At 43.7% G+C, this 13704-nt stretch overlaps 1 protein-coding gene across 1 annotated transcript in view; it reads left to right on the forward strand.

Moving 5' to 3' along the window:
- LOC106567287 (metabotropic glutamate receptor 4) overlaps positions 1-13704 on the forward strand; it is a 331632-nt gene that overhangs the window by 72472 nt on the left and 245456 nt on the right. The window contains exon 2 of the mRNA XM_045693162.1: positions 4457-5493. Coding sequence (XP_045549118.1) covers positions 4948-5493 — 546 coding nt within the window. The 5' untranslated portion in view covers positions 4457-4947. The remainder of the gene's footprint in view (positions 1-4456; positions 5494-13704) is intronic.

Consider the following 13704-nt stretch of genomic DNA (forward strand, 5'->3'; position numbering starts at 1 on the left):
GCATTAGTGAGATCAGGCACTTATGTTGAGCGATTAAGCCTGGCTCGCAGTCAGCTTTCCAATTCATCCCAAAGGTGTTCAATGGGGTTGAGGTCAGGGCTATGTGCAGGCCAGTCAAGTTCTTTCACACCGATCTCAACAAACCATTTCTGTATGGACCTCGCTTTGTGCATAGGGGCATTGTCATGCTGAAACAGGAAAGGGCCTTCCCCAAACTAATGCCACAAAGTTGGAAGCACAGAATCGTCTAGAATGTCATTGTTTGCTGAAGTGTTAAGCTTTCTCTTCATTGGAACTAAGAGACCTAGCCCGAACCATGAAAACAAGCCCCAGACCATTATTCCTCCTCCACCAAACGTCACAGTTGGCACTATGCATTGGGGCAGGTAGCGTTCTCCTGGCATCTGCCAAACCCAGATTTGTCCAAACCCAGATGGTGAAGCGTGATTCATCACTCAAGAGAACGTTTTTCCACTGCTCCAGAGTCCAATGGCGTTGAGCTTTACACCACTCCAGCCAACGCTTGGCACTGCACATGGTGATCTTAGGCTTGTGTGCGGCTGCTCGGCCATGGAAACCTATTCCATGAAGCTCCCGACGAACAGTTCTTGTGCTGACGTTGCTTTCAGAGGTAGTTTGGAACCTAGTAGCGGGTGTTGCGTCCGAGGACAGATGGTGTTTCCAGGCAACGGGCTTCAGCACTCGGCGATCCCGTTCTGTGAGCTTGTGTGGCCTACCACTTTGTGGCTAAGCCGTTGTTGTTCATAGACGTTTCCACTTCACAATAACAACACTTACAGTTAACCGGGGCCGCTCTAGCAGGGCATAAATTTGACAAACTGACTTGTTGGAAAGGTGGCATCCTATGACGGTGTCACGTTGAAAGTCACTGAGCTCTTCAGTAAGGCCATTCTACTGCCAATGTTTGTCTATGGAGATTGCATGGCGGTGTCCTCGATTTTATACACCTGTCAGCAACTGGTGTGGCTGAAATATCCAAATCCACTAATTTGAAGGGGTGTTCACATACTTTTGTATATATAGTGTACCTTCATCAATACGCGCTAAAGTTACTTAGCGTCTATGAATGGAGTAGGTATGGAGTGGCCTAAGCATCTTCCTGAGATAGATTAGCTAGCAACATGCTAACTATTCACAGTCGGACAAAAGGCTTTACTATTTTTTAACAGGTCCTCTTTAACCTGTTATGGCTAGGGGGCAGTATTTTCACGGCTGGATAAAAAACGTACCCGATTTAATCTGATTATTACTCCTGCCCAGAAACTAGAATATGCATATAATTATTAGCTTTGGATAGAAAACACTCCAAAGTTTCTAAAACTGTTTGAATGGTGTCTGTGAGTATAACAGAACTCATTTGGCAGGCCAAAACCTGAGAAGATTCTGTACAGGAAGTACCCTGTCTGACCATTTCTTGGCCTTCTTTGTCATCTCTATCCATTACAAAGGATCTCTGCTGTTACGTGACACTTCCTACAGCTCCAATGGGCTCTCAGAGCCCGGGAAAAAGCTGAATGACGTAATTCAAAGCCCTGGCTGAAACACAGTATCGCGTTTTTGTCAAGTGGCCGATCAGGGGACAGTGGGCTTAGGCGCGTGCACTGGCCGCCCCCGTCTTTCTGTTTTTCCCTCTATTTACCAAAACGCAGATTCCCGGTCGGAATATTATCGCTTTTTTACGAGAAAAATTGCATAAAAATTGATTTTAAACAGCGGTTGACATGCTTCGAAGTACGGTAATGAAATATTTAGAAATCTTTTGCCACGAAATGCGCCATGCGCACGACCCTTATTTACCATTCGGATAGTGTCTGGAACGCACGAACAAAACGCCGCTATTTGGATATAACGATGGATTATTTTGGACCAAACCAACATTTGTTATTGAAGTAGAAGTCCTGGGAGTGCATTCTGACGAAGAACATCAAAGGTAATCAAACTTTTCTAATAGTAAATCTGATTTTGGTGAGTGCTAAACTTGGTCGGTGTCTAAATAGCTAGCCCTGTGATGCCGGGCTATCTACTGAGAATATTGTAAAATGTGCTTTCACCGAAAAGCTATTTTAAAATCGGACATATCGAGTGCATAGAGGAGTTCTGTATCTATAATTCTTAAAATAATTGTTATGTTTTTTGTGAACGTTTATCGTGAGTAATTTAGTAAATTCACCGGAGGTTTGCGGGGGGTAAGCTAGTTCTGAACGTCACATGCTAATGTAAAAAAGCTGGTTTTTGATATAAATATGAACTTGATTGAACAAAACATGCATGCATTGTATAACATAATGTCCTAGGGTTGTCATCTGATGAAGATCATCAAAGGTTAGTGCTGCATTTAGCTGTGGTTTTGTTTTTTGTGACATTATATGCTAGCTTGAAAAATGGGTAGTCTGATTATTTCTGGCTGGGTACTCTGCTGACATAATCTAATGTTTTGCTTTCGCTGTAAAGCCTTTTTGAAATTGGACAGTGTGGTTAGATTAACGAGAGTCTTGTCTTTAAAATGCTGTAAAATAGTCATATGTTTGAAAAATTGAAGTTTTCGGATTTTAGAGGAATTTGTATTTCGCGCCACGCCCATCATTGGATATTGGAGCAGGTGTTGCGCTAGCGGAACGTCTAGATGTAAGAGGTTAGCTAGGCCATCTCCATCACAGCATTGAAAACCATTTTCCTTATTTATTGAAGACATTGGTTTCTTCCCAGCCTCATTTGAGGAGGGAGGGAGTGAGTCTCCCTTGTGCTCTGCCAAGCCAGCCCTAATCCTCCATGGACCCTGAGCTGCATCTGCTTCACTTTCTTCCCCCTCTCATCCCTCTCTCCAGAACTAGATGTTGTGCTTCAGCTGAGCCTGGGAAGCCTGGGAAGCCTTCATCCATTATGGATGCTGTGTTATAGGAGACTGATCTATAAGATCTCCCTTTGGATTCCAGCAGGACAGGACAAGCCAGCACAAAGCAGCTAGGCCTCTCTCTGTATCTTTTTACTGTACAGTTACTGGAGCGGGGCATTTTTATCATTTGATTTGCTGTCTATAATTCACGAGGCATGACAGCATAGTAAGGCAGCCCGATACAGTATATTGTAAATCCTGTTGTAGGCTGATAGGGTTCTGCAGAAAAGCATCTATTCCCTTATTTGACCTCTGTCTTCCTCCTACTTCCTACTCTAATCAGGGACATCAAAGCCACAACAGCGGCACCCTACTACCCATTGTTGGGGTTAAGGAGCAGCATGTATCTCCTTTTATGTTGACCTGTTTCCTGCCAGATGCCCTTCCTAGCCTCCATCACAGGACAAGCCAGGCATGGCTGACAGCTGTATGAGGTTGTTGCAGATGTAGTTGCTGTTGGACTGATTGTCTATGCATGGGACAGCCAATGAAAGAAAGGAAGAGAGAGTGGGTGGAGAGAGAGGTAGAAGAGAAAGAGATACACAGACAGAGGGGGAGAGAAGAAACAGACTCAGCTGCAGGTCTTTCCCACTGGGCATACATCCACCACTTTATTAGTCTGGCACAGTGGAAGAGGAGAGCCTGCTGTGGGGGGGACGAAATACACACACACACACACACACACACACACACACACACACACACACACACACACACACACACACACACACACACACACACACACACACACACACACACACACACCAATATGTTCAAATAGAGACAGAAGCCATACAGCTGAGATGATGGGTTTGGAGAGGAGAATTGAGCGAGGGGAATGTGGGGTCCAAGCAAATGTCTTCATCAGTTAAGTGATATTCCTACTTTGATTATGAACGTCCTGTGCTCTCCATCTGAGGCGGGATATTTTATAAGCCTTCAGTAAAACACCCTGGAGAGATTCTGCTCTCCACATGAAGAAAGCGGGACGTGGTTACGAAGCAGCCTATGGACTCGTGCCGCTTAGGCTCTGAGTCAGTTATACTCCAGGCCTTATGAGAATAATTCATAACAGTGCTCTAATAGCAAGTGAAGCAAGGGTGTGAAATGGAAAAAAAACATTTATACGACTGCAGTATTAGACTTGGTGATTTTTCTGTTTGAATATCTGGATTCACTATTTGATAGAAACCGTGACCCTCCAATGTTGTTGTTTATGCTCAGATATGTTTAACAAATGCAAAAGCATTGAAGAAGCATGACTCTGCTTATTATCTGCTTCATCACAGTAGAGAGTTAGTGAAAAATGTCTTTCATGTTTCACTGATTTGAAAAGCAGTGCGTGGGAGCTAACGACAATTGAGATAGAATTGTTATAAGAACCATGTGGGAAACTAATATGCAGCAAACCCCCTCACTGAGAAATCTATTGTTGATCAGACCAATGAAATCCCATTTCATCTCTCATTCTTTTTTTAACAGAGCTCTCCCTTTCTCCCCCTTTTTCTCAGAATCTCATCCCTTTCTCCTTTTATCTTTCAGAAGTCTGCTGTCTTTCTGAGCTCGAGGAGGGAGGCCATGTTTGAGTACCTGCAGGTCTGCTCGGGCTGACTGAGGACTTTCTGCCTGCTCCAGGGGGGTGAGCCAGAGAGAAGCTAAACGCCCCTGACTGGCTCTGGAAGAGTGGAGAAAAGAAGGCTTATCTCCCACCTTTGTTCTCTCTAATGCCCCTTGAGATGGCTCTCCACAGACTCACTCCCACCTCAGTCAAAACTGTTTAGTAACTCCACACCGTCTCCATACCCCAACTGCAGGGAGAGAGAATATCCCACAAGGAAGTGGAGAAAGAGAGCGAGAGAGAAAGCTAATTAGTATTACTGAGATAGTGTCAAAGCTGAGAGACATGAGAAGAGACTTCTGAAGAGAGTTCTGTGCTCTGAGGGATATTGCTGTTAACCTTTAGGACATTTGTTTGGGTATTTTTTTAAAGGGACTCAATTTAGTTGGTTGCGGGTTTAACATAGCCTTCTGTCATGACTCTTCTGGGAAGCTGTATGAAGAGGGGGCAGACTGACTGCCACAGAGGTGGTCCGGCTGGGCCCTGTCAGGTTCTGCTCCTGACCTGCTGTATCCTAGTAGTCCTGGGGGCCAAGCCAAAGACACCTGGCCACACACACCTCAACTCCATCCGCATTGACGGGGATATCTCACTGGGTGGGCTCTTTCCTGTACACGCCAGAGGCAACAATGGGAAAGCCTGTGGGGAGCTGAAGAAGGAAAAGGGGATCCACAGACTGGAGGCCATGCTGTTCGCCTTGGACCGCATCAACAATGACCACGAGCTGCTGCCCAACATCACTCTGGGGGCCAGGATCCTGGACACCTGTTCACGGGACACCCACGCCCTGGAGCAGTCGCTCACCTTTGTCCAGGCGCTCATCGAGAAGGACGGGACGGACATCAAATGCCTGAGTGGCGGGCCGCCCATCATCACCAAGCCTGAGAGGGTGGTGGGCGTCATCGGGGCCTCCGCCAGCTCCGTGTCAATCATGGTGGCCAACATCCTGCGCCTCTTCAGGGTAAGTGCCTTACACATATTGGTTAATGGCTGTGAATGATGGCGGCGCCTATGAAAGTAGTCTCTCTCAACATTCGTTTGTAGGCTGGCAGGCAGCACGCTCTGCAAGTGAGAATGCGAGCGAGGCTGCAATGAAAGCAATGTAACAGAAATCTGTAGCTGACGCTATTGCCTGATTCATGTATGATTATTTGTAATAGGTGTCATCAAAAGGCTAGGTTGCTTTTACTGGTAAAAGTGTTTTTAATTTTCTTCATGAAAGGATAAAGATCTATTCTGTCATTTTCCAACATTATGGAAATGTTGATGTGATAAAAACACTCCCCGCATTTTCTATAGACTTTTACTCCATGTCTTCTCTCTAAGGTGATATTACATAGTGTAGCTAGAGGCGTATTCAATATCTCACATTTCAGGAATGCTCTGTGTCTGTGAAAATGCACCATGTCGCTCTTGTATGGGCATCAACTCATTTATGTGAGGAATTAGGTTCACACAGGGATGAAAGTAAGGCGGTACAGTCCGGTACAGAGTCCTTGCAAAATAAATAGTGGGGTACGCCGTACCGGTAAAACATGAGCCAAAATATCTGGGGGCTATTACACCATTATTAATCATTACTGCATGTCAGAGGCATGATAAATAAGCGAAAGGACTTGAAAACGTGTGATATAGCCTATGCTCTAAAATGTGATGTGGTCAGATGAGAACACAGAAATTTTGCCAAGGCAGAGATGATTGGCCGAAACCAAGACGCGTGTGGACAGCAGTAGACACATACATTCTGGCCTAATGACAATCGCCAAATGTCCTTACACTTTCTGGTGTTTTGTGTAACAGATGTCTCTTTCCATTCACCACTGTTCGGAGGCTAGAAATATGTTGTGAGTGGATGAACGTGCGAGGGTAGCCTAGTAAAGGAGCCTTCTGAAGTGATTGTTTGACAAACAGATGAAAACATCATGACTGGTTGGGTTTATGCCACAATAAAAGGTAATACATTTTAAAGGTTAAATGACAGATTTTTACAACTAGGCCCACAGAGATCCTATTGAATTAATAGGGATTTTATATGTAATTCTATGATTAGGCAAGAGCATAAACCCATAGGAAGTCCTGTACCGGGAGAAAATGTAATCTATTTTCACCCCAGGGTTCAATCCCCTCATTAAACCAATTCAAAATCATATTCCAAAATATTATTTTTTATCAAACCAACATAGTCTTCTGCCTGTATGTTGGCCATCTGCGTTTGCCTCAGTTGGATGTGGTCTTTGTGGTTTGTAAGTTCTATAAAAGTCCCATTTAGAACCAGGCATATTTTTCACTGTTCTGACAGTTGAGGCTCATCATTAGTCATCAGCCTCTCCCCATAATGACATTAATTTGGGAAGAGTCCTTAGTGGTGTTTTGCCTCTAATTAAATAGGGCAAGTCATGCATGTAACCATTTGAGCTCGTTCAACACTTATTAAAGATCTAAAACGAGCCTCAACAGTATTATGTTTGCTCTCAGGATCCAAACATAACGTGCCAGTGTGAAAACAAAAGTAAACACAAACACAAGAAGACAGGCCCTTTCATAATACCAACACAAAGCTGTCACAGGAATGATGAAAATGCCAGGCAAAACAATGGGCCAACAGTTGGGCTGTGTTATAATGTAGCTACAATATTATGACGCTCATAGAACATTTGGAACATCGGAAGGAAGACTGGATGCTTGAGGCTTGTTTGAATAACATAATTCCCATAATACAATATCAGCACAGCGATCTGTGTTCTCTGTATTGTGTTCACAGTGCCAGACAGTGACAGTAACAGATAATGCTTGGGGGCATGCAGAGCATAAACTGGTTGGATTTAAACTGTGTGTAATCAGTGTTCTTAGCTTCTCAGGTCACCTCCGTGGCGAGCATGTACTGTAATCGCCCCCTGCACAAAAAGCCGCCTGTTCTGTATTTGTACTGCAATTATACTGAATAAAAGCCAGAAAGCAGCTATGCACCTCGTTGTGATTTCCAAGGCTATGTGCTCTGATAAGTACCCTTTTGAGCTCTGTGCAAATATCATTTGAATATCAAATTGAGAAGCTGGGAAATGTCCCCAGAACTTAAAAGTCAACAAGGATCATTGGGAGACACTCTACTGCAGTAGCTGACAGTAGCAGTCTGTGTTTGGGGTAAAGATATAATAACCAGTGCTGTGCTCACACCATGCTGGCCTACCTCAGCCTGCTTCCGCCAGGATCACATCACCATCATTAGCTCGATATAATGGCTCCTCTTCATTAGTGAATGAGGGTGGTATTGCAGCAGATACATACTCCTCTTGTTTCTAATTATTTCAAGAACTTGACTTGATACTGTATCTTTCATCTGCACAACCTATGTTTTTGTCTCTCTCATCCTCGCTGTTGAGGAATGAGTGTGTGTTCTTCAGATGATTGGATGATGGCGGTAAGAGATTTGATCAAAGTGGGAGGCAGTCTTCAGAAAGATGTGTGGAGAAGATTGCACTGATTTCAGATTGCACTGGTTTCAGATTGCTCTCGTTTCTAATTCAGTTACAGTGATGAAGGGCTCATCGCCAAGTGGTACACCAATTAAGTGCAGGTCACTAGAGCCCCGTTTCCACTGGCAATTAAAATTAGTGCCAAATTAGGGTGAAATTAAAAGCTGGCTCGAATGAAATTCTCAAATTCTAGCTGGGTCGAAGGAAACCGGGGGCAGCGCAGCCCAGTTTCACAACTGGTGTTAGCTCGATTAGAATTTGGGCTGCTGACGCCGTTACTATGCAATCACCAAGCTGATCACTGCTGGATGCTGACACAATGTTTAGCTAGCTCATCAGGGCTTGTTGCTGTTAGCTAGCACATGGACAAGCAGTACTGCAGTAGTCAGACATGACACACATTTTCACCATAGCTAGATCCTGTATTAATTTTTGTACTACACAATAAACTTATATTAAAACAGTCAACCCTCGGTTAGCTGTTTCAGAGTTGAACGTGAGCTAGCAAGAATTTTAGCCGTCCAGGTCATATTGAAAGCTAGCTACTTAGCTACATCATATCAAACCCGTCATCTGGTTTGCTTGGTTAGCTAGCTAGGTAATAGCCAATGACATGTCAAGGAAGAATCAAGGTAGGAATTACGCTAGCTAGCCTGTTATGCTAGCGACAATGCTAACCGTTTAGCTAGCTAGCTAACGTCAGCAAGCTAAATGCATGGCTCTGTGTCTAGCTGGTACTAGTAGTAGTATAGGGTAACATTAGTTACACCATGGTGAGGTTGAATACAGTTCATCAACATCTTGCTAGCTAGCTAGCTAGCAACATTAACAAAGCCAACTGCAGTCACATATTGGCTACCTAGCAACATGACATAATTTCAAATTTCTGGATGCAGTAGGAATGCAATTTGAGCTAGCCCCCCAAGGCCAGCCCAACCTGGGATGACGTCAAAGTGCCAATGGAAACGGGGCTCTCGGTGAGCTCTAGATAATGACAGTCAGTAGGCTACACACTCCCTTTTCAATGTCATAACAGGGTCGGGGAGATTTTACTGACCATTTTTACCTCAACATGGACAATTTCAGGTGTTTTACACTTAACTGTTGCACCTTTTTCTTTATTTTAAAAGCAGAAAGTAGGCCAGCTTCTCAACCCTGGCAGACTAGCTGAGGATAGGACTGTTCCCAGCCGCACATAAGCTATACCCAGTAAACTCTTGGTGAGTCAACTGTTTCCTGTGCCGAGGTCAGGGGATCTGCCACATCCATATTTTGTTTGATTTGAACAAGCAGTTTGGGTCCCAACCCTTCTTCTTGCCATGCCTAAGGGTAGTGGCCATAACACACTGCATGCTTGCTATTGTTATCAGAATGGTTCATTCTTTTCCCCCCACTTCCCTCTCACAGTCTTAGAGCAGCTGAGGCTGGGTAAAGTGTTTACTCAGCACTCTGGAGCAGTAGGCAGGATCCCGTCCCTATTGTGTTGTATGAATATTTTATTCCCAGTTTACGTAATGTCCGCCTGGGGATCCAGTTGGGGTTTGAAAGCTCCCTCCCTCCATGGTTGGCCCTGCCTGCTCATGCTCTGTGATGTTCTCATCAGTTGAGCATTTTACTGCAACATAAGCAGGAGCAAAGTGTCCTAGCGCCCAGGCTAATTTGCAGAGGGCTGGTTATGACACTATAGCGACTGCAATTGATTACACACTAACGACAAGGCTGGTTTTAATAAGGCATCCAGCTTTGTGATCATGTCTTGGAGATGTCGTCTGGCCCTGTGCATGTCAGCTCTTAACTCGGTCTTGTGTAGGCTACTGTATCAGCACTGTAGCTGTCACATGGGCATGAAGGTGGGATCAAGTGCCACTGTTGAGTTGCTGAGACATAACCATATGTTCTCAAAGAAGAACGGGCGCTTCGGCCACCTCCACCGAGGTGTACAGTCTGCTAAGGCACAAACAGCCTACACACATGCCTGTACCTCTGCCTTCTAAGCAGCAGGGAAGATGTATTCAGAGAGTAGAGGGGAGGGAGGTGAGAGTAGTTTAGAGGAGAAGACAGGGGAGCCTGTAGTTAGCTGTAAAAGGAGGGTTAACTAGCTGTTTTTTGTGCTGTCTGTGAAGCAGAGAGACTTTGCAGCCCCTGTCTCTTCCCTCATTAGAGACAGAGATTGTAGACCCTCAGACACTGTACCTTCCTCTTCTCAGCATCTCAACATGTTGAGACAGCATTCTCTCTGGATTAACGCAGGAACCATCATGGACTGTAAAAACCTTACACAAAAATAAATCAATTTGGAAAATGTGATGAAAGGATGCCTCTGCTCTGTTTGCAGGATGCTGGGCAGACATTTACAGGAATCTGTAGAATGCCTGTGCTGTAGGGAATGTGGGGAACCAGAATTATTTTCAATGGGATACCTTTGAGAATTAATTTGGCAAGAAAGTAGCTGAGTATTTGGCAAAACTAGACTGAATGAAGATGGCAACTGTGTGAGCTGAAGCACAACTACACAAAAGCTAGTAGCTCTCAGTAGCTACCTCAGTAGCCAGTAGCTCTCTTTATCACTCTTGAGACAGGCCTGCCAAGGTGTGTCCTGTCACCTTCATGGATCCTCAGCATTGTAGCTCTGTGGTAATTAAGAATAATTGTTTCTTTCTATGTGGACTCCTATTCTGCACTAAGTGAAAATTGGTGTAGCCACACAAAATCAGGTCATTCAAGCCAGCCATTCCAGCCCTTTACCCACCCATCCATGCCCAATAAATCCAAGGAGTGAATTCTCTACTCGCATGTGACATTTAAAATCCCATGCAGGCAAAGCCAACAAGGGAAGAAAAGCAAACGAGCGTCTCAAAATACTTGCAGGAAATTGTTTTCTGCAGGTTTACAGGCCAGTGGTTGCGCAGTGTCACTCAACCAGACTTTTACAGTCGGGAAGACCTGATCCTTGCAGCTGTCTTTCTAACTGTTCATTGTGGTCGTTCCCTTCCATATAGAGCTCCGGCCATAGCGGACCACTCCTTTATTACAGGACTAGTTCAGACTCAAGTCGCTTAGCCGACCCTGGGTCCAGCGGTCAAGTCCCAGTACATCCAAGAGGGAAGTGTGCCCAGAAACATGTCCCTTGCCTCTTAGTTCTGCTCTCTTTTTTCTTAGTTTTGCCGATTCTGTGTGCAAATCCCATCACAGGAAGCTGGAACAACAGCTGCTAATCACCATCCATAGTAGTGAAGGGGCACGGTGCGGTGGTCTCCACATGTGCACTGCTCGCTGTGTGGAGACGCTTGGTTTCACTCAAATTAATTTGTGGCATTTAATTACCGTAAGTTTGCAGGTCTGCAGAGTGAATGTTGCATGGTGGGGAGGGGAGGATGTCGAGTTTGTTTTTTAAATGGATGGTAAAAAAAATGTAACTTCCTGAGAGAACTCTGTGGAGACTAACACCATCTGCACTGATTTTAACAGCAGAGGAGATATACATGTACAGTGCTTTGGTAGGAACACAAGACAAGCTACACCTGTGATAACAGCTCCAATGTTCTGACCCTCTGCATAGTCATTTGACATTGTGTATTCTCAAGGCATGATAGCTTAAATAATTTTTTTTCTAACACAGTAGTCATACAACATGAATAATGTTCAACACTGTGTTTATCAAGTATCCTCTTACCCTTCCCCCTGTGAAAAGAGGGGATTGTTTTGGAGAAAATCCAGTGTTACAATCATGCTCCTAATTTAATGTTGGTATTTTCTCCAATTACTGTACATCACTTCTTCAGCACTCCTTGAAGCTCACTCCTTGAATTTGTGACACTGTAAATTGTCAGTAAGTCTTTTGATTTTGGTCTACATTTACAAACTGTCCATATGCTTACATCAAAACCATTGATGTCATCTTATGTCCTGTGAACTTGTCTCATAGATGCCACTACAGCACTCCCCCTGTCTCGAAATCTAACACTAAGCCTATGCGTTCCAGATACTCATCTTTAAACAACCACATCTCCAAAACAGAATCCAAGCAGCAAAGCCATGGTATCGCACAGTTTCCTCAAAAATAACTCAGGATTAGTCGCTTGCAGCTGTCTCCCCTGGAAAATCTACCCATCAACCAAATAACATTCTGTGACCTACTGTCTGAAGATGTATGCAATGCATGTAGATTTGTAGTTGTAAAGATGGATGAGTGGTCACAAGAGAGACAGACTACACAGTTGTTAGTAGGGGAAATATATTTGAATTAATGTGATCGATGGAGGCATGACAGTTATTGATTCTGGGAGTAGTGAAATTTGATGGAGAAGTGACAAGTAGGACGTTGGAGTGATGGTATATATCAGCAAGTATGTTGTGATAAATGGACATACTCTCTGTTTTTAACCCTACACACTATTGAACATTGCCTGAATGATGACAGTAAAAACATAACCACTAAGAAATGTAAATGCACTGCAATGTTAGCATAATGATAGTCAAGTTGTGTTGATCTGAGATTTTCTATGTCTGCTCAATTCCCTCCGGTGCCATGCCATATCCTCTACCTGGCCTGAAGCAGTGACAGAGAGCTACAGTAAGAAGGTTGGACATCATCCAGTCAACGTGCACGTCAGACAACATGGTAGCTAGCTTCTATGAGTCATCTACCCTCCATCACACAGAGGAATTCACTCTCTCTTCTCTGAGGCAGTCACGATGCTCCATTACAAATGACCATTTTAACGTTAGACAACTAGGACAAAACATATTCATTCAGAAGTGTGAAGATTTATTTATTGCATTAGTGACCTTCAGCAGCACTTAATTTGCTTTATTGTTGAATATAGTTTCAGAAATGTTGAAACAAAATGATGAGATACATGTATAGTAACAGTATGAAATGTCCATGGTTTTGATGTAATGCCCTCATTCTGATATTACATCATTCTAGAGAACAATGTCAGGACAGAACAAATAAAAGGGCATAAACAATAAGACACCCACCCGTTAAAAACATTTGTACACACCAACATTAGCAGATAGACAGAGAAGGATCAATTCTCATTTACTGGTTAATTATCTCTTTCCAGACCTCCCTCAGTCAGTAAAATAGACTAAGTCTGTAATAAATCCCTACACAGAACACAGGGTTTATGTTGTACACATCTGCCAGTTTTATTATTTGTTCTGTACAATAATTAAACAGTCAAGCAAGCTGTGAAGACCCCCTCCCATACAAACACAACACACCTCTTAGATTGCACTCCTGTTCAGGTATTTAACCTGAGGCAGGGAACTGTTGTGACAACATACTCTGTTTCCTGGAATTGTACCCTCGTCTTTTTCCTGCTGTTGAAAGGCAATGTTTGAAGTTACACAATGGACGGAAAGTTGGTCCATATTGGTATTGATTTCACACAAGTTTGAGGTGTTGACATTTAAATGAAGATAAATGTACTAACATAGCCTATGTACCAAAAACAAACACTATCTCACCTGGGCTGTTGCAGACAATAGTTGGGAAGTCTGGAAAATCTGATTGTATTATCAATGTCCCTGCCGAGGATGCCACCATACTCACTGTGTTGGTCGAGGATCCATTCTTGCAAGAGCACCAGTTCAGTATGCTAGCTTATGGTAAACACTGCAACACAAAGCATAAACAGCTAGGAAATAACTGCGTATATAAATGAGTTTTGGTTATATGTAGTTGTAGTTAT

Source organism: Salmo salar, chromosome ssa13 (assembly GCF_905237065.1).
Source record: "Salmo salar chromosome ssa13, Ssal_v3.1, whole genome shotgun sequence".
NCBI classification, from domain to species: domain Eukaryota; kingdom Metazoa; phylum Chordata; class Actinopteri; order Salmoniformes; family Salmonidae; genus Salmo; species Salmo salar.